The 27,760-nt window shown below is 27.4% G+C and overlaps 1 protein-coding gene across 2 annotated transcripts in view; it reads left to right on the top strand.

The window, feature by feature from the left end:
• Positions 1-27,760, top strand: part of LOC113370413 (supervillin-like) — an 85,941-nt gene that overhangs the window by 14,514 nt on the left and 43,667 nt on the right. For both annotated transcript variants that reach the window (XM_026611081.1, XM_026611089.1), the window contains 2 exons: positions 1,523-1,808; positions 5,766-6,125. In XM_026611081.1, coding sequence (XP_026466866.1) covers positions 1,523-1,808; positions 5,766-6,125 — 646 coding nt within the window. The remainder of the gene's footprint in view (positions 1-1,522; positions 1,809-5,765; positions 6,126-27,760) is intronic.

The following is a 27,760-nucleotide window of genomic DNA, read 5'->3' as shown; positions in this document are numbered from 1 at the left end:
TCAAATCGGACGCTCCGTTCTCTCAAAAATCGAATTGCCAGTTCCCACACTTTTTGCTCTGTATCTCCGAATCGTCTGGACCTGCCTTTCCCAAAAACTAATCAACACATCTCACGGTCAATACGAGTCGAATGTTTTTTGAATCATTAAAATCGGTTCACGCGTTTTCCCGTAATCGTCGACGAAAGATTGTATCCGCACATACATACACATAAAAACACACACACGCACACATACGATTTGTTTTGGGTTTTCTTTTTAATAATATTCTGTGTACTGTTTTTACGTTCTTTGTTCAGATATTCGCAAATATTTCATACTTTTTGCTAAAAAACTATATAGTTTAGTATTTTTTATATTTAGTAAACACTTTGAGGAACAATATACTGAAATTATAAAGGTGTAGTACAAACGGTGCGTCCTGAGGAGCTCGTTTAATAAGACTTAAAGCTTTCTATGAACTTTGTGCAGATAGACGCGAATATTTCTTACTTTTTGTTAAGAAACTATATAGTTTAGTATTTCTAGTATTTAGTAGACATTTTGAGAAATGACATACTGGAGTTACAAAGCTGTAGTACAAACGGTACGTCCTGAAGAGCTTGTCAAATAAGTGTCTATATACTGTTTTCAAGAGTTTCCTACGAACTTTGATCAAATAGACGCAAATATTTCATACTTTTTGTTAAGAAACTATATAGTTTAGTACTTTTTATATTTAGTAAACATATTGATCAACAATATATCAAAATTACAAAGTTGTAGTACAAACGGTGCGTCCTGAGGAGCTCGTTTAATTAGAGTGTGTATTCTGTTTTCAAGAGTTTTCTATATACTTTGACCAAATAGACGCAAATATTTCATACTTTTTATTACTAAACTATATAGTTTAGTATTTTTTATATTTAGTAAGCACTTTGAGAAACATTATACTGAAATTACAAAGTTGTAGTACAAACAGTGCGTCCTGAGGAGCTCCTTTAATCAAATTGTTCTGTTTTCGATCAAAAGCTTTCCACGTTTTTTGTTCAGATAGTAGCAAATATTTCATACTTTTTATTACAAAACTGTATAGTTTAGTAATTTTAGTATTTAGTAAACACATTGAGGAACGACATTTTTCAACACGTTTTGTTCCGTACCGCCTAAACGTTCAGACCTACCTTTGCCAAAAACTAAGCAGCACGTCTCCCCATCAATACGAATCGAATGTCTTTAGAATCATTCAAATCGGTCAATCCGTGCTCTCACAATCGTCGACGCAAGATTGTATCCGCACATACATACCCATACATACACTCACACACGCACATCAGTTTTTTTAAGTTTTCCTAAATTCCGTCCAGACCTACCTTTGCCAAAAACTAACCAACACGTCTCCCCATCAATACGAATCGAATGTCTTTGGAATCATTCAAATTGGTCAATCCGTGCTCCCACAATCGTCGACGCAAGATTGTATCCACACATACAAACACTCACACTTACACACAGTTTTTTTAAGTTTTCTTCAATTTTCTAGATCAAAGCAGCACCAACTCGATTGATATCAAACCAGGATCGACAAGGAACATAAAATCAGCGACTACAAGTCGTCATCAGCACCAGCAGCAGCAGCAGAAATTGAAGGAAGACAGCGGAATTCAGGACGATTGCAGCAATATGCTGCTGGGAAGTTGTCCAAAGATTTCTAGGACAAGTAAAGTTGCCAGTACGCCCAATTGTGATAAACAGACTGCTGCTTCTTGTTCGGATTCGCCAATTGACGAAGGGGTCGCCTCGGATTTGTCTTCAGACGATGGCAGAAGGTAACTAGTGGTGTATGGCATCGTGTCTTGAGGCAAATTGCTGGAATGAAATATTCGAGAAATTTTAATCAAATAAATACAAATACTGTAACTTTCATTATTTTTGCTATCTTGTTATATCTGAGCGAATCAAAAGTAAATCATAAATCAATTATTACATTAGCAATCGTTATTTCATTTCGAATTCAATTTCAAAAAAAAAAATAGTTGCCTAATAATTTACACAAAATTGAAAAAGTGCTCCCGTATAGTCACAGTCTAAACGCATTTGCAAATAATTCCGTGCGACATTTTCACTTATACTGTGCTTAGCTTGGCGGCATTTTCACATTTTTCAATAGTTTTCACAAAATTGAATAAGTGCTCCAGTACATGAGCAGTCTAAACGCACTTGGGTAAACATTTGTACCAGAGTGTCGCTTAGACTGTGCTTAGCCTGGGTAATTTTTTCAATTTTTAATCCAAAATTACAAAAATATTTTATTGAAAATAAAGAAAGATGTAATGATTTTTTATCCTCAAAAGCAATTGTTTTGCCAATACAAGCAGAAAGTTTTTTCACTTCCCGTAGGGCAAGTTATAGTAATCACAAAAAAATAATCGAAAATGAAAATTTTTTATATATCTTTACGTTTCAACCCTTTCTGGACATTTTGGTAAAATGCAGGAAAAATTGTTCAAATAATTTCAATGTTTTGTCTTTCAAGTAAATAACGATTATATAATTTTTTATAAAATAAAGATCTTATAATATATCCTACTAAAATTGTAATTAATAAAATAATTAATATTGAATGATTATGAGAAAATATTAATTGATCTATTAAAGGTGAATTTCTATTTTGTAAATTAAAATTTATTCAGGTATTCATTTCTGAAAAAAGTTAAACTTTATATTTAAATCCATTGCACTAATCTGCCGCATAACAGAAAAATGTTATAGCAAGGCTATGTTACGGTCCAACTTGCATACGTTATGCTACTGAATCACATTAAATACTCTCAAAATGTCATATATTTGTTGTTTATTCAGGTTTTTTACACATAAACAGCAACGTCACCCGTATGTTATGAAGCTGGGTCAGAAAGACCCTGTTATTTAACTTTATGCGGTTTCTAGGTTACGTTTTCTATCCGGCAACCTGAGAAACACGCCTTATTGCAACCACATGGTTTTACTAATATTTAGAACGAACTTGTATGGAAATAACCTTGCCATAACATTCGTCTGTTATGTTAACAAAATTCCTAAGTTTGGATCAATACAAATCAACACGGTTTTTGTATCATCCAAATCGGTTCAGACGTTGTCCAGACGTCAAATTTTGTATCCAAATGGACTAAACTAATACTAAATATACTACATAATACTAAACTTTGCCAAAATATTATTGTCAGTAGAGTCCTTTTATTAGTTTTTCTTAATGTTGCTTGTTAGTAGAGTTTGTTTTATATTTTATTTCTTATTTTTAGTTTGCTCGTCAGTACAGTTTCTTTTTTATTTTTATTCTCAATTTGCTTGTCAGTAGAGTCCCTTATTATTTATTTTTTCAGTTTGCTTGTTAGCAGAGTCTTATTTCCGTCTCAGTTTGCTTGTTAGTAAAGTCCCTTTTCATATTTTGTATCAAAATTTAGTTTGTTCGTTTTTAAGTTTTTAAGTTTAATTTTGCTCGTCAGTAAAGTTCTTCTTTTATTTAATTTTAAAAAGCAACACGCAAACTGAAAAAGAAACTAGTGGTGTATCGCATCGTGCCCTAAGGCAAATTGCTGGAACTTTCCGTACCGTAATGAATTATTCGAGAAATTTTAAACGTCTTCAAATATATTATTACAACAAATACTGTAACTTTCATTATTTTTGTTATCTTGTTTATTATATCTGAGCAAATCAAATGTAGATCATTTGAAACCAAATTTATCTCCAGAATAGTATCCTTTAATTTGCATAAAATTGCAAAAGTGCTCCCGCATAGCCACAGTCTAAACGCATTTGCTAATAATTATGTGCGACATTTTCACTTATACTGTGCCTAGCTTGGCGGCATTTTCACATTTTTCAATAGTTTTCCTGTCACAAAATTGGAAAAGTGCTCCAGTGCATAAACAGTCTAAACGCACTTGGGTGAACATTTGTACCAGAGTGGCGCTTAGACTATGCTTAGCCTGGGTAATTTTTCGAATTTTTAGTCCAAAATTACAAAAATATTTTATGGAAAATAAAAAAGATGTAATAATTTTTTAATTCTCGTAGGGCAAGTTATAATAATCGCAAAAAAATCGAAAATGAAATTTTTTATATATCTTAACGTTTCAAAACCTTCTGAACATTTTGGCATACCTTAAAAAAAATGGATGTATGTGTGTGTGTGCGGATACAAATTTTTGTCGACGATTTCGGGAACACGGATGAAGCGATTTGAATAATTCAAAAAACATTCGATTCGTATTGATAAGGAGACGTGCTGATTAGTTTTTGGCGAAGGCAGGTCCAGCCGTTCCGAAGGTGTGGGGCAAAAAGTGCCAAAAACAGTAACTCAGTTTTTAATAGAACGGAGCGTCCGATTTGATTAATTCAAAAAACATTTTACTTGTATTAACAAGATGAAGAACTGATCAAATTTTTCTGAAGGCAGGTCTAGCGGTTTCGGAAATCTAGTAAAAAAAGTAAAAAAAATGCCATTTGGTGGTCAAAAATGATCATTAGACATATGCACATCAAATTATCAGATATTTTATAGAGATTTTAACAATAAGTATAAATTTCGTTTACATTCCTATGGGTTCCGTACCAATGTTTATTCGTTAGACGGCGACGCGGCGCTTACGCGCTTCGATATTTCGTCTCTATGCAGTTAAAGCAGTACGATTGCTTTGAAAAAATGTTCAGAGTTTCCAAAATATGTCAAAATAAGCGAAACATTTTTTTTTTAAGTTTTTTCTTGTCAAAAATTTATAGTTTCTCAAAAATCTAATTTTTTCAGAGTAATTTTTTTTTCAAAAATGTTAATCTTCTTTAAAAAAAAATCATTTTTGGTACGGGAAGTTCCAGCAATTTGCCTTAGGGCACGATGCCATGCGCCTCACTAGTTAGATCATTCAAATCGGACGCTTAGTTCATTCAAAAACTGCCATTTTTTGCACATTTAGCTCTGTATCTCCAAAACAGCTGGACCTGTCTTTGCCAAAAACTAATAACCACTTCTCCCAATCATTACAAATTGAATGTTTTTAGATCATTCAAATCCGATACTCCGTTTTTTCAAAAACTCGATTTGTATTTTCTGCACTCTTTGCTCCATATCTCCGTAACGGCTGGACCTGCCTTTGCCAAAAACTAATCAGCACATCTCCCTATCAATAGGGATCGAATGTTTTTTAAACCATTCAAGTATTTTATTCATTTATTGTGTATATAATTTTATATACACATACACATACATTTATTTATAATGCTTTTTTTATCTGATATTACATAATATTTATATATTTATAGAATCTCTTAATAAGTAAATGTATAGCTAGTAATTATTACATCTATATTCGAATAATCGAATTACATTTCGAGATCAACATTTTGAATGTATTTAATATCTAATAAATATAATTATTAATAGGTTGTCAAATATCTCCCTTCCGCCTTTTTGTATTATAAACCAAGAGCAAAAAAGCGGAAGGAAGATATTTGACATCCTAATATATTTACAAGGGCTTGAACAAGTATCTTGTTTAGCGGGATATGTATTATTAGTTTAACATTTAGAACACTTTTACAATACTTCGTTTTCGAATATTTATTATTGAAATTTCAAATTCAAATTTCACACATACATTTCTTCTGAGGTATGCCTTAAAAATGTTCAGAAACCTTCAAAACGTCGAGAAATGCAAAAATTATTTTGCTTTTTGGCCCATTACTAGACATCAAAACCGCATACCAAACCTTCAATTTTTTTCCAGGATTAAAAACCAAGACGCCAACTCCACAGACGACGACGACTCCAAAAGAACCTTACGCGAGAACTCCAAAAACCTGGAACTGTCGTCCAAAAAAACTCTTGAAAATGACAATAACAAACGCAGAAAGATGACCCGGACCGAGAGAACTATTAAAAGTTTCCGGATTCCGGACGATGACGGCAACGACGTCCGGAGCAAATTGGAAATCCTATTAAAAAAAGGTGCACCGATCTTACCACAACCGAAGGAGCATCCGCAATCAGTAGATGGCGATGGTGAAGAAGTGAGGAGGGTTGGCAGGAACGACGCTGTCGCCAGACGGAGACAGGCGAATGCTGCTAGGAAAGAAGCCAGCCTAGGGTAAGTGGATAATTGTTAAGAAACAAAATTTGGGGATGTTGATATTGATGATGTTAGGCACAAATTTGTCGAAGACGCCATTCATATTAATCGAATGGTTTGGGAGTTATCAGAGATATAAGGCGACGTGTGTACTTTTGGGAAATGATGGTGCGTTATCGGGTTTCCATGTCGTTTTTAGAGTATACCGAGTTGCTGTAGAGTATTTTGATGTTAGACAGTATTTTAGATAATTTAATTTTGTACAAATTTGTAACACATCATTCATACTAATCGAATGGTTTGGGAGTTACGTAAGATATAAGGGACGTGTGTACTTTTGCGGAATTATGATGCGCTATCCAATAGGGTTTCCAATAGGTTTTTGGAGAATACCGAGTTGCTGTAGAGACTTTTGATGTTAGACAATATTTTAGATAATTTAATTTTGTACAATTTTCCCAAATACATCATTCATACTAATCGAATGGTTTGGGAGTTATTAGAGATACAAGGAGCGTGTGTACTTTTGAGAGATGATGACGCGTTATTGGATTTCCAAGTGGTTTTAAGAGTATACTGAGTTGCTGTAGGAGTTTCTGATGTTAGACAAAATTGTTTATTATTAAATTGTTAATATATTTCTCAAATACATCATTCATATTAATCGAATGCTTTAAAAGTTACACGAGATACAATAAATAAATCCACGAACCACTTGATACTGTATAACGTCGTGGCACTATAGATGTCAACTCGATAGTTATTTCAGATGCGATTTTAAAGTATATCGAGTTGCTGTAGAAGTTTTTGATGTTAGACAACATTGTTTATTATTAAATTGTGAACATATTTCCATAATACATCATTCATACTAATCGAATGGTTTAAAAGATATTCAAAAAAATTGTATCAAAGTGTATACGTTAGTTTATTGTAAATATGCAGAACGTATTATGGCAAATTCAAATTATACAAAACATTTGTATCGAGGTGTATAAAAAAGTTTACACAGAATTTTAGTAAATTTAATCTAGTTTCTGTTGATTTAACTAAATAAGAGTACCCAGACCAATTTTTGAGATATTTGAAAAAATGTAAAAAAGTGTCCCGAATCCGTATATTGTAAATACGCAAATATATATTAGGGCGAGTTCAAAATATACAAAATTTTTGTATGAGAGTATATAAGACAATTTATAACAATTTTAGTAAATGTTATCTACTTTTTGCTAAGCTAACTAAAAAAGAGTCTCTGGAATAAAATTTTTGAGATATTTACAAAAATTTAAAAACCTATCCTGCATCCATATATTGTAAATACGCACATTACATTAGGGCGAGTTCAAACTAAACAAAAAAATTGTTTCAAAGTGTATAAGACAATTTATACAGAATTTTAGTAAATTTTATCTACTTTTTGCTAAGCTAACTAAAACAGAAAGTCCCAAACAAAGTTTTTGAGGTATTTGAAGAAATGTAAAAAAATTTACAATCATGATCATCATTTGTTCGCAATTAGTGTATTGAACTCTTCTCTTGGGCAGCAGCTGCATTTATTATAATTGCCATCTATTTATAACAGATATATATATATATATATATATATATATATATATATATATATAATTTATAGTCGAGTTAATGCACTCGCATTCCAATCTATTTCCATTTAAATCGTTTTATTCCAATCTACAATATATAAATTATATCAAGTACAAGTACTTGAAGAAATAGATTTCCTTAATATATAATTTCATATTATTATTCATCTGTTATAAACACATTAATAATAGTTGTGTCAGTCATATGTGTCTGACGATAAAAAGTTAATAAAAAAAATTAATATACGGTCATATACGTGTGTATATGAAAAGTAAACAAATTTTTTTTTTTTTTAAATAAATTATTTATCAATTAGTGGGGAAAATGTTCTGTTATTATCGTGGCGTTTAACCTGTTACTTATTCTGTTTCTTTTATAAATGCCGAAAAGTGTTTTGAATGATATAAAACAGATAAAACAAAACTGTCGGTGAATAATTTATGTTAATTTTAAAGTTGATGTTGCTTAACTTCACTTTTTTTCCTAACAGTTTGTGTTATGTCATAGTTGTTTTATATTTACATTTAATTATGTCATTTGTATAAATATAAATATATATATTATATATATTTATATATATTGTAGAGTTTCGAACGAAAATCCAAAAGTAATAAAAAACAAGAAAAGTTTTTTGAAAAACAATTTCTTTATTTATTTAGCTTTTTAGGTTAGCATAGCAAAAACTAGATAAAATTTAATATATTTTCATATGAACAATTCAATATAGTGTAAATATATACCTAAATAATAATGTAACCTAAAAATAGTGTCCTGGATAAAGTTTTTGAGTTATTTTGAAAATTGTCAGAAAATGTCCCGTAATTGTGTATGTCACACTTTGGACGCTATATAAGGACGAATTTTCATTGCATTTATACATAATTTTTATATAAGACTATATAAAACTGTTTATAGGGAAATGTAGCAAATTTTAGCTAGTTTCCACTAAGCTAAATAAGTGGGAGTGCCTCATATAAATTTTTTAAGTTATTCCGAAAATTGACAGAAAATGTCCCTTAATCTTGTATGGCGAACTTATTTTAGGACAATATATAAGGGCGAGTTTACATGGTATTTATTCAAAAATTTCATATAAGACTAAATAAAACTGTTTATAGGGAAATGTAGTAAATTTTAGCTAGTTTCTGCTAAGCTAAATAAAAAAGAGTGTCCTGATACAAAGTTTTATTCAGAAAAATTAAAAAAATGTCCCGAATCCTTGTATGGCAGACTTAGATCAATGTGTATGTAAGGGCGTGTTTACTTGGGATTTTTTCAAAAATTTCATATAAGATTATATTAAACTGTTTATAGAAAAATGTAAGAAATTTCATCTAGTTTTGGCTAAGTTAATCTAAAATGAGTGTCCTGGAAAAAGTTGTTAAATTATTTTGAAAAAAGTAGTAAAACGTCTGGAAACTTTGTATTTCAAAGTTTTATTAGAACAATATGTAAGGGCGAGTTTTAGTGAATTTCTACAAAATTTTTGTTTAAGACTGTATTAAACTGTTTATATTAAAATGTAGTAAATTTTATCTAGTTTTTGAGTTATTTCGAAAATTGTCAGAAAATGTTCCTTAATATCGTATGGCAAACTTAGGATAATATATAAGGGCGAGTTTACATGGGATTTATTCAAAAATTTTATATAAAATTAATCTAAACTGTTTAAAGGAAAATGAAGTGAATGTGCTAAGCTCTTTGCTAAGCTAATTAAAAAGGAGTGGCTTGGAATAAGTTCTTCAGTTATTTAGAAAAATGTAACAAATTGTCCCGAATTCTTGTATGGCAAACTTATATTAGGAGAATATATATAGGGGGATTTCTTCAAAAAAATTATATGAAATTGTAACAAACTGCTTATATGGGAATGAAAATTATAGTCTTATATGAGAATGAATGAAAAATGATTTTTTAAAATTTATTTTCATGTTATCCAGTTTTTGCTAAACTAACTTAAAAAAATGTTTTGGAGAAAGTTTTTGAGTTATTCAGAAAAATGTAGAAAAGTGACCCAAAACCTTCTATAAAAAACTCACAAAAAACTTTTTAGGAAAATATACAAAGGCGAGTTCACAGTGGATTTATTCAAAATTTTCATATAAGACTATATTCTACTGTTTATAGTGTAAAATACTAAATTTTATCTAGTTTCTGCTAAGCTAATTAAAAAAGAGTGTCCTGAACAAATTTTTTGAGTTTTTTTTTAATAAAATGTAAAAAAGAGCTGCGAATACATATATTGTATTATATGCAAAATAAATACCTTACAATTTTTTTTGCAAAATTTTTGTATTGTAGTTATAAAATTGTATTTACGGATTTATAGTAAATTTAGTCTAGTTTCTTCTAAACTGACTAATAAAAAGAGCCAGGTTCAAAAATTTCGAGGTATTTGAAAAATTGTAAAAAAGTGTTCTGAATTCATACATCGAATTAAGCAAGATACATTAGGGCGAGCTCAAACTATTCAAATTTTTGTATGAAAGTATATAAAACAGTTTATACAGAACTAAGAAGTTTATACAGAACTAAGAAAGAGTGCCCCATATACAATTTTTGAGTTACTTAACAAAATGTAATAGAATGTTCCGAATCCATATTTGACTATTTTGCCTTTTATATAAAAGTTAGTTTAAACTTGTTATATTTTTTTTAAAAAATTGTACTGGAGTGTATACAATTGTTTTGACGAATTTGAACTAAATTTTATGTACTTTCTGCTAAGTTAATTAAAAAACAGTGCCCCATACAAAGTTTTTAAGTTATTTAACAAAATGTAGGAAAATGTCCCAAAACCATATATCGTATTAAGCAAAATACATTAGCGCGAGTTCGAACTATACAAAATTTCAGTATCAAAGTGTATAAAACAGTTTATACAGAATGTTAGTAAATTGTATCTAGTTTCTACTAAGCTAACTAAAAAAAGAGTGCCCGATACAAAATTTTCAAGTTATTCAAATAAATATAGAAAAATGACCTTTTTTAATGTATTTTTTACCCAACCCTCAGTGCACAAATCTTTTCCAGTCTTTTCCTCGTATTTTTAGTAAGTTCAGTAGGTCGTGTTTTATACAAAGTAATGTCGCAAACTTGCTTCTAAACCGTTAGTTTGGCATTTGACAAGGTTTGTTGCTCTTTCAAGTAAGTCTCCCTGGAAGCAAAGATGCCATCGCAAAATGTCACCACTTGTTGTAATAATAAAGTCTTGGGTAATAGGAATTCGATTTGAAATTTCATATTATATATTTATATACATCTTATTGAGTTATAAAGTTTTTTATCTACTTTTTTTACGTGCAGTTAGCAGAGCCCCTATGAAGCGGGGAAAACATTAATATAGAAGTGTCTTTTATCTACGTTTATTTAAGGGTCACTAATAATCCCAAAGACTTCAATCCGGAAATTGTTATAAAATCGTCAAGATTTTCCTTTTGCGACACTTTTTTTTCTTGTGCAACAAAAATCGTTTCGGATGATAATCGGAGCGTGATGGTCTTTGTCATTATTGTTGCAAATCGAGGAGGAAAAAATTAGAAAGATGATTGCATAATACAGGAAAAAGAGCAACAAGAAACACTTTTGCATTACTGAAGAAAATTGAAACCAGTAATGTGAAGTAGATTGTATGTCAGCATCAATCTCCAAAATTTTCATATCAAGAATATTGATCATTGAAACCAAAAGAAACTCTACTGATGAACAAAATATACAAATTATTCTGTGACCCTTACTCACCGAATTAGTAACAAAAACTCTACTGCAAAGGTGTAAATAAAGTCATTATGAATAATTGCAACAATATACTTGATTTCTACGTAATGTTTATACTATACATTTATATAACGTTAATTGCCTATGATCGTTAATTTAGATTAAGCACCGGTTTAGAAGTTATCAAGAAATTAGTCACCATAGTTAAATAAATTGCAATTTGATATTATTATTTACTATTTGTAGTGCATTGGGCTAATTGCGCAAGCATACTTGTTAATTGCGAATAATATAATTTGTTTATATTAAACATTTAAATTTAAGCGATACCCTTATCGATAATTTAAATGAAACATAGGTTGTCGAATTATAAACAATTACCTAATATATTAGTCACTATTATATTGTTGGAAAACAAATGTGTTTTGTCTTATTTTTCAACTCGACTGAGTCTAGTCGATTTTTTCTACTAGATTGCTCGTCAGTAAAGTTCGTTTTTCGAAAATCTTACCTAGGAAAAGACATTTTTACCTAGATTTTTTTTTATTTTGCTCGTCAGTAGAGTTCCCTTTTCAGAGAACTCACATTCAAACGAGAAGAGCTTTTCACCAAAAGTATTTCTTTCATTATTTTTTGCAAGAGTTCTTTTTGGTATTTTACTCGTTAGAAGTTTTTTCTTGTTCAGTAGAGTCCCTTTTGTCCTTCATGTGTCGAAGTATGTTTAGTTTGCTCATCAGTAGAGTTCCTTTTCCTTCTTCTCTCACATGAATTAATTGTTTGATAATTTAAATCATTGACATACGAAATTTAAACAATTAATTGACTTTGACAAGTTAATCATTGTTCCTGTATAAAATTGTTGCAAAATATCTTCTCACGATTTTTCAAAACAATTTCCGAGATGAACAAATTTAGTAACAATTAGTTGCTATCAATAATGAAGGAATGTAGAATTTATGGATTTAAATATTTTAAATAAATATTGTTGAGTTAGTCATTGCAAATTTCCCATCAATGAAAATGAAATTATGGTCTCCTTTTGTTGTTTGTAAAAGTACTCTACTGACAAGCAAACTTGTATATTTTTTGGTGGTATATATAAAAATAAAGAAGCAAAATCTCCTTTTCGTGATAATCTTCTCTCTTAAATATATAAAAGGAACTCTACTGACGAGCAAATTCAGGAAAATGAAGAAGCAAAATATCTATTTTGCCATAATCTTCTCTCACAAATATATAAAAAGGAGTTCTACTGACGAGCAAAGTGAAAAAATTACAAAATAAATTACTAATAATACCTTCATCTTGGTGAGTTCTTTGAAAACGGGACTCTACTGACGAACAAAGTAAAAAAAATATATAGTGGGGGTTAGAGAATACTATTGGTGAAAATCTCTTTTCTAGGTACAAAAATATTAGGAAAAAGAAACTCTACTGACGAGCAAAGTCAAAAACAAAGAGAGGAAAATATTGGCGACAAACTTCTCTTATTTTTATGTAAATTCTCCATAAAAGAAACCCTCCTGACAAGCAAAGATAAAAAAATTGAATTTTTTTTTTCTTATGATAATCTCCTCTTATGGAAAATCGTCTGAAAAGGAACTGTACTGACGAGGAAAGTACTAAAAAAATTCTAAAAAGAAAAAAGAGAAAATTTCTATTGGTCGTGATTATAAAATTTCTATATCTCGTGGTTATATAAGTAGATATATAATAAGGGACTCTACTGAAGATCAAATTAAAGAAAATTATGAATTTTGATTTGATAATAAAATATACTCTAATAAAAGTAACTCTACTGATAAGCAAACTAGTAGAAAAAATCGACAAAATTGATCCTGTAAAACAATTAGTTGTAATAATCTAAATTTGTATCATAATAATACGGAATATAAAATTATACTATCGCGAATTTAAATAGTTTAAATAATTATTTGATGTTAGTCATTGCAAAATTCCGCCCAATTAAAATTAAATTATCAGTATGTAAAAAACATAAAAAAAAATCCAGTGAAAAAAGAAGTCTACTGACGAGCAAAATAGTACAAAAAGCAAACAATTCTGCAGAGTATAAAAATAAAACAAAACAAATTTGTTTTTCAACTACATAACGGTGACTAATTTATTACCTAATTGTTTATAATTCGACAACCTATTTAAATTATCGATAAGGGTATCGCTTAAATTTATATGTTTAATATAAACAAATTGCATTGATCGCAATTAACAAGTTTGTTTGCGCAATTAAGCCCACTGCACTACAAATAGTAAATAATAATAATCGAATTGCAATATGACTTTGATATTTTTCTATGGTGACTAATTTCTTGATAAGTTCTAAACCGGTGCTTAATCTAAATTACCGGTAATGGGCAATCAACATAATATAAATGTTTATTATAAACAATTTCATAGTTCTCAGAATTCAAGTGCAGTATTGCGCATGTGCCCAAATGCGCTATATATAGTACACTGAGAAAACATGCAAAACATGATGTCAAGTATAATAACAAATTTTGCATACGTGTAACTCTTTTCCAGAAGAGTTGTTTTGCACTCGCTGCGATATTAAATTATATCTTAATTTATCTATATATATCAAAAATAAAGTCAAATTTATTCTTTGTTGCATCTTTGTTTGTTTGTCTTTTGAGTAATATTTTCGATCAGCCGCCCGTCTATTAGGGCTTTTGTTCGTCTTCCTCCGAATGTATTTGTATTAGTGTAAGAGCGAAACTCTACTGACAAGAGTCCCTTGTTGTTGGTAATACCACCGATTGCATTTTGTTATACAATGACTTCATTTGTAGTTGTAACTAAAGTGGTATTGGTATTAGTAGTACACTATTATTGGTATGTAGTTGTAATCGTTTTTACTTAAACGAGTTTCTAGTAAAACGAGATGATAAAAATAAGTAACAGCTGAGTCGGATGTTACGTGGTAATATGTAGTATGCAATACAGTGGCGTAGGATAAAAAAAATTGTGGGGATTAAAATTTATCATAAACTGTGTATTTGTTTAAAACGAGAATATTTTTTAAGACTTCTTAAAGCTGTTTTATTGAACCGGATTTTTTTAATTTTCAACTTTAACAATTATCAAAAATCTTGATTTTTCAATGTTTATCAATTTGTAGGATTGATTTTACAACAATACAAAAGGAACTCCACTGACGATCAAACTGAATTTAAAGCTAAAAATTAGAGCATAGAACTCTACTGACGAGCAAACTAAAGTACGCAAAGATTTACTTGATTTTCAAATTCAGCAAAATATTTTTCATACACTTTTCCAATTGTGGAAGATTTTAGAACGTTCAAAAATTATATTTAATTTTTTTTACCAGAATCTTTAATACTTGATAAATTGAAATCGTTCTGAAATTCCAGAAAGTTACTTTTAATAACAGTGTTTTGCTTAAAAAATACATTTTTAAAACTTTTTTAAAAATTCTTAAGGGTTTTTCAAATTTTATAATGAATTCCTAAAGATACATCGGGACATTTTTCTACATTTCTTCAAATAAAACGAAAATTTTGTATAGGACACTCTTTTTTATTTAGCTAGATAAAATTTATTTAAATTCCACATAAACTGTTTTATACACTTTTTTTATAATTTATTTAAAAAATTAAATTAATTTAATTAATTTTTATAATTCCACATAAACTGTTTTATACACTTGAACTCGCCCTAATGTATTTTGCATATTTACAATATATGAATTTGCGACACTTTTATACATTTTGTTAAATAACTCGAAAACTTTGTCCCAGACACTATTTTTTAGTTATCTTAGTAGAAAGTATATAGAATGATACACATTTGATAGATTTGGACTCGGATTCTACAGAAACATACATATGTCATTCCCAGTGATAGTGTGAATATCAATTTATAATCGGAAATTTATATTCTAAGTGATTTAAACTAATTTTATTCTAATTGATAATCACAAATTTGAAAAAAATGCTGGGCTTTCAAAAATACGTTCAAATTGTTTTTAAGAAAACTTTATGATGGAAAGGATCCTACTGACGACAAACTGAGAAAATGAATCCTAATCTAATATAATTCTATTATAATACAACAATATGTTGTCTTAAATTTTGAATCATTCTCTAATTCTTTATTTTCCAATTTGTCTAAGAAAAATATATTAAGAGGAACATGACAGTCTTTAATGATTCATATTGATTTTCAATGATGTTTATGTATTTTTCAATTGTTTTAAAATATTTATTAAGTTTTTTAATGACATTTTGATTACTTGTTAAGATTAGAGAATATAATAATGACCCTAGAAGTATCCCTTGAGACACCCACATTTAATAACGTACAAATCCCATATTGAAGAAAAAAAACAAAATACAGTAAGATCCTTGAGTGTCAAAAATCAGATATTTCTGGAAAAATTTCAAAGAAAATATTAAGGGTTTATAGCAAGTTTACAATAGTATGTGACCAATGAAAACATTCCTATACAACATCATAAAACATGTTAAAATGGCATTACATTACTAAGTAAATATTATGTTATACCAAATATGATATAACAAATTTATAAAAGTCACTTGGTTATTCATTATAAATTTTGTAATGTACTCTTTTGCTACAAATTTTAATAATTTTATTAATTAAGTTTAAAACATTCCATTAATTAAGTTTAAAAAAAAAGATTTAAATCAATAGTATTGATCCATCATATTCAAATTTCAATCCGGATTTTATTTATTTTTGGATTGATATAATTTTTTTAACCAAATGTTTGAAATGTTGGTTGTCAAACAGATTCAAATTTTAATCAGGTGGATTTTAATAAAAGCCACAGCGATTCTTGGCCGGGTTTGCTAGTATATATATATATATATATATATATATATATATATATTTATATATTACAACTTTTCCCCCAACTGTCGGTCTACGTCATCGTCGTTCCTCTGTTCCTCTCCCATCGCAAAGTAAAATAAGTCCGGCCGTCGTGTCAGTCGTCGATCGCGCTTTAACCTGAAACGAGGCGTCGTTCGAGGGTACGCGTAACGGACAATCGCCGAGCTTTTGTTTTCGTCAAAAGTGTTAAACGAATTGTGGAAAAAATTGACAAAAATATATAGAAAGTATTAAGTGAAGCTTAAACTTTAGGATAAAAGAGCTAAAAGTGATTTTTGAGAATTGTGGGAATTGATACATGTGATTTTGTAAGAGAGTGCACGGAAAGGATTGAATTAAAGTGTGAAATATTTGTGTGGTTGAGGATTTAATTTGTTTATTAAACGTTGTGTATAAAGTGTTTAGTAAATTTTAATTAATATTGTTTATATATTATACGTGTGTTAAACGTGCTTTTTGAGTTTTTAATAATTGAGATTTACTTAAAGAATTATATTTTACACGGTTAGTATTTTATGTGCATTTATAAATAATATTTATTTAAAAGTACAAAATTATTTTAAGGCAATAAATTACATATGCATTTTATGAAATAAGTTTCAAGGAATTTATTATTATTTTTTTCATTATAAAATTTGTTTTATTGTTAGGAATTCTTTCTTCAAACAAATCATAATAGAAGTAATAAATTTCATATGTATTTTATAAAATGAGTTTTAAGGAATTTATTATTATTAATTATTTTTATAAAATTTGTCTTATAATGAGTTAGTTAGAGCTTTTTACTCCAAATAACTCCTTAAGTCAAAATTGTACGTAAAGTTTTATTTTATTAATATTAATTAAATACTGCAATAAATTATTAAATATTAAACTAACATATAAAAATATTATAGAATTATATTTAAGGGATTTTTTTTATTATTTTTTTTTTAAGTTAATAAAATTATGCTCCTTAATGTGTTATTAAAATTATTTTTGATATTAAAATTTTTATTATAAAAATATTGTTCATAGAGAAATAATTATGAAATAAGTGTAAGGATAAATTATTACTAAATTGATTTATGATGAACTTATTCAAAATTATTTTCTTTAAGGATTTAAAACGATTTTTAAAAAGTTACATTGATTACATTTTACAAAGTTACGTTGGTACAATAATATTAGTTTTTTTTACTATTTGTAAGGATTTTTCAGTATTTAATTATTCTATTGATTTTTATTTGATATTTAAGAATTTCCATCGATTTTTAAACGAATTTTCATTATTGTCCTCAAGTTTTAATAATTTTGAATGGAATTCCCAGATTTTTGTTGATTTTTAGTGATTTTCAGTGACTTTTGATGATTAATATTTATTTAAGATGCAATGACTTCTTATGATTTTTTGGATTATGAATGATTTGTTTGTGATTTCTAATTTCATTTAATATGTTTCAAGAATATTTAATGCTTTTGAACGATTTATAATTTTTATCCATATGCTACCTTTTTGCTTATTCTCAATTTATCGATTCGGGACACTTTTTTACATTTTTTTAAATACCTCGAAAATTTTGTTCCGGCGACTTTTTTCAGTTAGCTCAGCAGAAACTAAATAAAATTTACTAAAATTCCGTATAAACTGTCTTATACACTTTGATATAAAAATTATGTACAATTTGAACTCGCCCTAATGTATTTTGCATATTTACAATATATGGCTTCGGGGCATTTTTTTACATTTCTTCAAATAACTCAAAAAATTTGTTCCATACACTCTTTTTAAGTTAGCTTAGCAGAAACTAGATAAAATTTTCTAAAATTCCATATAAACTATTTTATGCACTTTAATAATTTTTTTTAATAGTTTGAACTCGCTCTAATGTATTTTGCATATTTACAATATATGGATTCGGGAATTTTTTTTACATTTCTTCAAATAACAAAAATGAATACATATCACACCTGGAAAAAAAAATATTGTAATTATATTTTTAACCTATATATTGTAATACTATATTTAACTATTAAAACAATTTTAGTTATTATTTTTATTAATAGAAACATTTTTAAAATATAGATCATTGACCATTATACAAATTTTACTAAAAATCGCAAAAATATTCTATTATTGAAGAGGAATAAATTTTCAATGAAATTTTCACAAGTTATTAAATAAAAATCATTACAAGTGAGTACAAATCAGTAAAAATATGTGTGCTGATAATTATTTTCAACGTCCAAAAAAGTATCAAGATGTTTATTAATAAATATTTGTTTTCTCTTGAGCAAATTTACAATCAATATATTTTTATTATTTTAATTTACATATCATTTAAATTTCACATCTAAAACCGATTTTAATCACAACTCTCTTATAATTTTTTTCTAGAGCACGTTCTATGAAGCGTAAATGAACTTTTTTGATAACAATTTTCCTGATAACGAAATAAATAATCTTGAAATTGTAATGATAACATTAACGCGATTAATAGAGAGAACATAGAAGTAATTTATTTTTTGTACATTTTTTTTATTAAATCTGTAATATTTTTCTGAAGATTTCCGTTATTTTTTTCTAAAGATGACGCAGCTGTCTGTACCGAAACGTCTTGACACAATTTTGAAACAGCTGTTTCAATATGAAAAGAATTTAATTGTAGGTGGAACAAATTCTAAAGAAAAAATAAGTTTTTAAAGAGGTTGCTGGATTTACAAAAATACGTCTAATTTTTTTTTTAAGAAAACTTTATTATGAAAAGGACGAAACTGAGAACAAACTGACAGAGTGTGTCTTAATCTAATATAATGCAATTTTCAGTAATTTATTTTCTTGAATTTTGAATCATTCTCTAATTCTTTATTTTCGAATTTTCTTAAGAAATAAATATTAAGAAAGACATGACAGTCTTTAATAATTCATATTGATTTCCAATGATTTTTATGTATTTTTTTTTTTTAAATATTTATTAAGTTGTTTGATGACCTTTTGATTACTTGTTAAAAATATAAAATATAATAATGACCCTAGAATTGTCCCTTGAGGTACGCCACATTTTATAACTCGTTAAAACTATTTTCAATTTTTTTGACAAGTAATAATTTTAACCAAAAAAAATTACTAAATGAAAATTATATCTTTTCTTATTAAAATAGTATTTTGATAAAATTAAAGTGAATTTTGATTTATAATTTATAATAACTTTCTTTTTCATTGCGTGCAAATTAATTACGCAAAAATTAAAACGCGTAACTCTATTTTCAAACAATTTTTGTGTAATGTTTATGTACAAACTAAATAAACAGAGCATGTAATTATGTTTATACACATTTATATATATATACATATATATATATATATATATATATATATATATAAATTTATTGCTAAATATTTACAGAAATTATCAAATAAAATCTCGCGTAATTGGTAAACATTTCGACGTCTTTATGGGTTTTCTTAATTATTATTTTTCTATTTACTAATTATTATATTAAATTTTAATTGTCTTATGCCTATTGACAAGTTATCAAAAATTTTTTAATACTTGAAATGAAGTAAACTAATATTATTTTTTTTTTAACTTGTCTTTTTCTTTACTTGTTTTCCCTTGTTTGCGCCTTGTTTATTTCTTTTTTTTTCACATTTTTTTTTCAAATAAAACTAAAATATTTTAATTAGTACAGATATACACAAATGTGTGTATTGTAGATTCTAAAAGGTTTTTATCATATTTTTAAATCGTTTATGGTTTCAATTAAAATTATGCCGAAATTCTAATCTTATCTAATTAGGTCAATGTGAGACATCAAAGGCATCTAAAGAAATTAAATTTTAATTTATTTATATAAAAGATCTTTATTTACCTTACAATTAGTCTGTAAAGCCATAACTCAGTTTATTTTAACACAAATCACAGCTGTCACCTTGGTAGAACTTTTTCTGCCATCAGGCAATACTAAAAAAGCAATATGGCAATACTAATATGTGTCATCGGGCAATACCAGAAAGGATATTAGTGAAGTTAGTTAATTTGCATTTAAGGAAAATTAAATTGAATAAAATATAAATTAACACATTTTATAATAAAAATTTTGAAATTGATTTGCTAAACGATGACACGCATCCGGCGTCGAAACGTACAATTAATAAAAAATGTTGCTCGTCCAAAAAAGTATCAAGATGTTTTATATTTATATTTATATAAGTATTTGTTTTCTCTTGATCAAATTTACAAACAATATATTTTTATTATTTTAATTTACATATCATTTAAATATCACATTCAAAACCGATTTTAATACTTAACTTTATTTGCCATCAGGCAATACTCGGAAGCAATATGGCAATACTAGTAATTGTCATCGGGCAATACCAGAAAGGACACTAGTGAAGTTAGTTAATTTACATTCAAGGAAAATTAAATTAATTAAAATCAATTAACACATTTTGTAATAAAAATTTTGAACAATTTTAAATTTTTACAGATTTTTGATGATTTTCACAGATTTTTAGTTTTAATGATTTCTAATTTAAAATTAAAATTTTCTAAATCTAAATTTTTCTAATTACAATTTCTAATTTTGAGGAGTTTTTAATAATTGTCAAGGATATTTAATGCATTTTAGATTTTTAACAATTTTAACAGATTTCCAATTATTTCTAATGAAATTCAGTATTTTTTAATAACTGCTTCTAATATATGCATTAGGTAATACTTGATTTTATTCTACATTTAAGAAAAACTAATAAACAAATATTGAAAATGATTTTATTAACAATACTAAGGATATAATTTACCTATTTCATTTTGTGTATTTTTTTCTTGTATCGATTTAAACCAAAGGGTACACCCTTGAGATCAGCAAATTTAAATCTACCCTTTGCATCTGTTTATAAAAAATGATTCATGCTCGAGGGGTTGTAAATAATGGGTACATTTTGTAATCTGATTAACTTTTGCTTTAATAATAGATAATGGAAACAAAAAAAATCATTATTAATATAATACTAATTAAATCATTTTTATTAATTTAAAGTACAACAAGAAATAAAAATTCTCTTATGGCAATACCAAAACGTTCTGTTTGCAAAGTCAATCGATCAATCAAACTAACGATAAAACGTGTTCAAAAATAAATTATAAATTTATTATTATATTTAATAAAATATTAAAATATTCTAATATTATTTTTTAAATGTATTGCCCAATGCGAATTATAGCGCGTTCTCGCTCTCACATAAGCAATTAGAAAGAGACACGACCAAAAACAGAAATTCTTGATATAAAATAGTTGTATTTATATAAAATAATAATTACAAAATTTATATTTCATTAACTTTCGTTTATTATAATTTGCCAAATTTAAATTATGCAATAACATTGACATAGTTTGGTCTTCGATTATTAAATAATTTGCAAGAAAATATTATATAACTCCAACTCATTCACATAATAAAGTATTAGTTTCGCGATTTGTATTCATAGCACACAATCGGAAGATGGAATATTTAAATTTGTATTTGTTTAAACAAAATATTTGCATAATTATTGCATAGCTGTATAATATATATATATATATATATATATATATATATATATATAATTGAGAAATTAAAATATATAATAGGAAAACCCTAGGTGAAATATCGAACGCCTGATGCACAGGCATCCAGGTTAATCTATTTATTATAATCGGTTTAATTTAATTAGAGAAAATACTGTTCTATTTTTTAAACTATATATATATATATATATATGTATATATATATATATATATATATATATATATATATATATATATTTCTAAACTTCTAAATCTGTGTACTCTATCTTCGGTTGACGTTGCTGTACTATAAACAGTACAGCGGTAAAACTATGTTTACTAAGACAATTATTTTTGTCTATTGCATATACTTGATGACGTACCTATGTATAACCATTGCTTTTTCTTTAAATTTTGCATTATTTTTATTGATAACCAGCACTTTGTAGTGGAACTCCAACCATGTGTACTCTAGCTTTGGTGAACGTTGCTGTACTATAAACAATACAGTGGCAAAACTAAATTTTTTAAGATAATTATTTTTGTCTAAAGAATATCTAAAATGCCGTACCTATTAGTTATAATTGATTTTTTATTCAAATTTTGCATTATTTTTATTATTAACCAGCATGTTGCTGTGGAACTCCAACTACATGTACTCTAGCTTCGGTAGATGTTGCTTTACTATAAACAGTACAGTAGCAAAACTAAACTTACCAATACAATTATTTTGGTGTAAAGAATATCTTCAATGACGTACTTATGTATCACCAATGGTTGATCTTTAAAATTTGCATTATTTTTATCATTAAACAGCAATTTGTAGTGTAACTCCAACTGCGTGTACTCTAGCTTTGGAAGAAGTTGCTGTGCTATAGGCAGTACAGCGGTAAAACTAAGTTTACTAAGATAGTTATTTTTGTCTAAATGATATATTCAATGACGTACTTATGTATCACAAATGGTTTTTCTCTAAATTTTGCATTATTTTTATCGTTAAGCAGGAATTTGTGGTGGAACTTCAACCTCGTCTACTCTAGCTTTGGTAGAAATTACTTTACTATAAACAGTACACTGGTAAAACTACATTTACCAAGATAATTATTTCTACTCAAATAACATCTTTAATGACGTATCTATCTAGCAATATTGGTTGTTTTTCAAAAATGTTATTATTTTTATTGCTAACCAGCAATTTATATTGAAACTCCTACTACGTGTACTCTAACTTTGGTAGACATTGACGTACTACAAACAGCGCTACGGTAAAACTAAACTTACCAAAACATTTCTTTCTATCTCATCATTATCTTTAATATCATACCTATCATCACCATCCATTTCCATACTCGAACCCAGTACCCAGAACCCACAACCATCCACCAACCATCCACGATCACCCGAACCATACTCGTTTTGTCTTGTGTCCTTTATCTCGTCATTGGTTTTTTCCTACGTCTCCTGTTATTTTTATCACAAACCCTCCAATGAAAATCCCCCCTGAAACCCCTTTGCGTCTAGCCTTGACGTCGTCGACGATCCCTTGTGCATCATGCACCCCCCAACCCCTATAGAGCAGCGGCGTGCGCGCGATCGATATTTGTATTTCAATGTGCAGGGTCGCAGTAATGGTAATAGTGTAGTTGAAGGTTGTGAATTTTGGGGTAGGACATGGAGGGTAAAAATTATAGTTTTTGTAATTAATTGATCTAAGTAATATTCGTCTAAGAACAAGTACTACAAAAATTCTGTTCCTTAATTAGAAGTTTCTATTTTTAATTCGTGTGTGCATGTGTTTTGTAGTGTGTGTGTGTGTGTGTGTGTGTGTGTGTGTGTGTTTGTGAAGTAGGGTAGGGCAAGATAGGGTAGATACAGACAATGCTGAACTCTGAAGGTCATCTCCCTGCAGCAGAAATAGATATAGGTGTACCCATATAGGTATCTAGCATATAAAGGGCAAAAATTGTGTATGGATTTTTATGGCTTAAATTCATATCATGTAAACAAATACACATTTTGTTGATTTAATAATTTGCTCTTTTTATAAATTAGCCCAGTGTACTATTTATTGCTGGTTCAAGTGACTCAATTCATAATTTTGTATTATATTTCATTTATTTATCCTTCATATTTGTTTTTTTTAAGTAAATATTACTTTGGTGTTGCCTCTGTTTAAAAATTATCCTAACTTTACTGTTGCCATAGTGGGTAAAACTTACCATTGATTCTCTAGGATTGCCTAATGACACTACATTATATTTTGTAAAAATATTTATAAAAATATTTGTGCTACTTTATTTATTTTTTTACATTTGAATACCTTTTCCTATTTTTACACATTTTTGTTACATATTGTAAAGAAACGGTTTGACTCATTTTTTTTAGAAATTAGCCCAATGTACTATTTATAGTTCGTTGAATCGAGATCTAGAGAAACAAAGTTTACTCAAAATTTTGATATGAATTTTATTTATTTATCGTTAATATTTGATTTTATTAAGTAATAAGACGAATGACAAGTAATATTCTTGCAGTAGTGTTGCCATAATAGGTGAAACTTACTATTGGCTCTTTGGAATTACCCGATGACACAACATTAGGTTTTGTAGTACCTTTTTAATTTAAAAAAATTGTGCTAAACTGTTAATTTATATAAATTTAAATGCTCTTCTCATTTTTACACATTTTTGTAACATATTGTAAAGAAACGATCGAACTGATTTTTTATAAATTAGCCCAATGCAATCTATAGTTACTTCAAATGACTTAATTTAAAATTTTGTATTATATTTACTTTATTTATCGTTAATATTTGGTTTTATTAAGTGCTATACTGCTCTAGTGTTACCCCTGTCTAAAAAATATTCCGGCAATAGTATTGCCATATTGAGTAAAACTTACCATTGATACTTTAGAGTTGCCTGATGACACAAATATAGATTTTTTGAGTACAATTTTCAATTTAAAGAAAATTGTGCTAAATTATTCATTTTTTTTTAATTTAAATACTATTTGTACTTTTACACATTTTTGCGATATATTAATTAATAAGAAACTGTTGAACTGATCTTTATACAAATTAGCTTTGTGTACTATTAATTTACTTACATAGTTTGCTCTAGTCAAAATTTCATTTGATTTATTTATAGTTTGCATTTGTTTTTTTTAATAAATACTATGGTGTAGTCCCTGTCTAAAAATTTGTGTTGCCATATTTGGTAAGACATACTATTGTCTCTCTAGGATTGCCTAGATCCTATTAATATAAAAATATTTGTACTAAATTATTTATAATTTATAATTTAATTGCTCTACGTATTTTTACACATTCTTGTTACGTATTGTAAAGAAACTGTTTGACTGATCTTCTTATAAATAAGTTAAAAAGATCTTTTTAATTAATATTAGTTAGTTGAATAGAGAGCTAGAGATACACAGTTTATTTAAGTCAAAATTTTGATATGAATTTAATTTATTTGTCGTTCGTATTTAGTTTTATTAAGTAAATAGATACATACTACTATGGTGTTGCCCTATGGAGCGAAACTTACTATCGATCCTTTAGGGTAGCCTGATGACACAAAATTAGATTTTTGGTAAATTTCATCATAAAAATATTCGTGCTAAATCATACATTATTTAAAATTAAATTGTTTGATTTGAATTTGATTTATTTATAGCATTTTTTATATCCATTTTTAATAAATACTATCATGATCTTGTTCTTGTTATAAAAAAATCTTCTCAGCAGTGTTGCCATGTTAGGTAAAACTTGCTGTAGATTTTTTAGTATTGCCGATGGCACAATTTATTTTTATAACATATAAGATATTATTATAAACAATCTCAAGACACAGTGTGTATTTTTTAATTTATTTCCAAGAAATCACCTCGGTATATACTTCCATGGAAATCGGCAAATGTTGATAGATAATGTATTTGCATGTTTTGAGAATATTTGCGAAATGATTCATACGCAAATTGCTTTCGATAATATTTATTTAAACATTTACGTAATTTAATGAAAAATATTTATAGACTTCATACGAGACGTGGAATTGCTAATTGTATTAAATTTAAATAAATACCTATTGGCAAGTTGCTTAAAATTAATAAACAATGAACATTTCTTTGGAAGGGTATATGGATTTATAACCAAGATAAATATTTGTAATAATCAGCTTCTTTTCGTATTTTAGGGATAAATTTAAAATAAGAAAATAATTTAAATGTACGAATTTACTGAGGCTTTTGTATAAAAAATATCTATTAATTTTTGAAACGAATTTTTAACAAAAATGATATCAAATTATTTCTAAAGAATCCTTGAATATATTTTAAATAATTCCAATTTTTTTCAACTTACAAATTGATTTTCAATAAAAAAAAGCAATTAAATTGTTACTAATAATAAATGTTCTTGGTGTTGTCCCTGTTTAAAAATTATCCTGACTGTAGTGTTGCCTTATTGGGTAAAACTTACTATTGATTCTTTAGGGTTGCCTGATGACACAAAATCAGATTTTTTAGTATTGTATTTATATAGAAATATTTGTGTTAAAAATGTACTAGTTAAATATATTATGATTTTAAAATTTCTGAACTAACAACTTCAATTTTGTTTTCAAAAAATATTTTACTAATAATGAATGACGATTTTCATTTTAATAAAATATTATATATATAATTCATACTACTTGACATAAAAAATTCTTGTAGTGTGTACTTTTAATATAAAGTTAACTGTGATTGACGAACATACTAGTCATGGAGAAGTGGCAATTTTTTTTATATTGACGTGTATACTCGTCATACGTATAAAACAATGACCATTGTCTATTTAAATTGCGATTTTTGGGCTAAACAAAACATTTCCTCAAATATTAATACGTTTCGAATTTTTTGAGGCAGTGACAGTATAAAATAATACTAGGCGTAAGTGGCATTTTACCTTAAAGCAAGTTGCATAAAATTCACGATATACGTACATAAAAATTACATCACGATAGAGCATTTTATTATTGTAGTATTCTTATCAAAATGTCGTCATACAATTTTATGGACGCAAAATAAATATTACATACGGCCTTGGTATATTGTTACGGCAAATCAATGATAATAGACATGTAAATATATATATATATATATATATATATATATATATATATACAAGAAATCTTCAATTGTTTAGTCGCAATTTAAAAAAATAATAAATTAATTAGCTAAACAATTAGTACGTACATTTTTATTATTCTTATCGATAAAAATAAACTTTATCGATCACTTCTTATTGTTTTATCAATTGTTATAAAATCAATCAATTAATCAAGTATTACATTGTATACGTTTTTAATTATGTAAAGACGTATTTTTTAAACAAACATACTTTGTTAATAAACAATTGCAAAGTATTCTAATATTATTAAAAATTAATATAAATAATTAAAATTAATAATTATGATGCGAAAATTAAAACTAATTGGTTAATGACGAATTAGGCTGATTTATTTCATAAAAAAACGGTTCATATTTTTAGTTTTTATTTTATAATTGTATTTATTTTTACGTGTTTATTGTTATATAAAATTTTGTGTGAAAAAAGTTTTAATTTTTGTGTTTTTTTCCCTCTGGTATGATTTTCTGAATAATGACACATATAAAGTGTGGAAATTTTTAAATAAAAATTGTCGGCATTATTTTTCTTGGAGAAATTTTGAATTTTATTTAATCTAGTTTTTGATAAGCTAATTAAAAAATAGTGTCCGATACAAAAATTTTGAGTTATTTGAAAAAATGTAAAAAAATGTCCCGAAACTTGTATGATAAATATGTAAAGTACATTAGGGGGTGTTTAAATTATTCAAAATTATTTATCAAAGTCTATAAGACAATTTATACAGAATTTT

This window comes from Ctenocephalides felis, unplaced genomic scaffold, assembly GCF_003426905.1.
Source record: "Ctenocephalides felis isolate EL2017-DRISC unplaced genomic scaffold, ASM342690v1 CF-g0.4_SCAFFOLD_00845, whole genome shotgun sequence".
NCBI lineage: Eukaryota > Metazoa > Arthropoda > Insecta > Siphonaptera > Pulicidae > Ctenocephalides > Ctenocephalides felis.
This window is presented reverse-complemented; position numbering and strand designations above follow the sequence as displayed.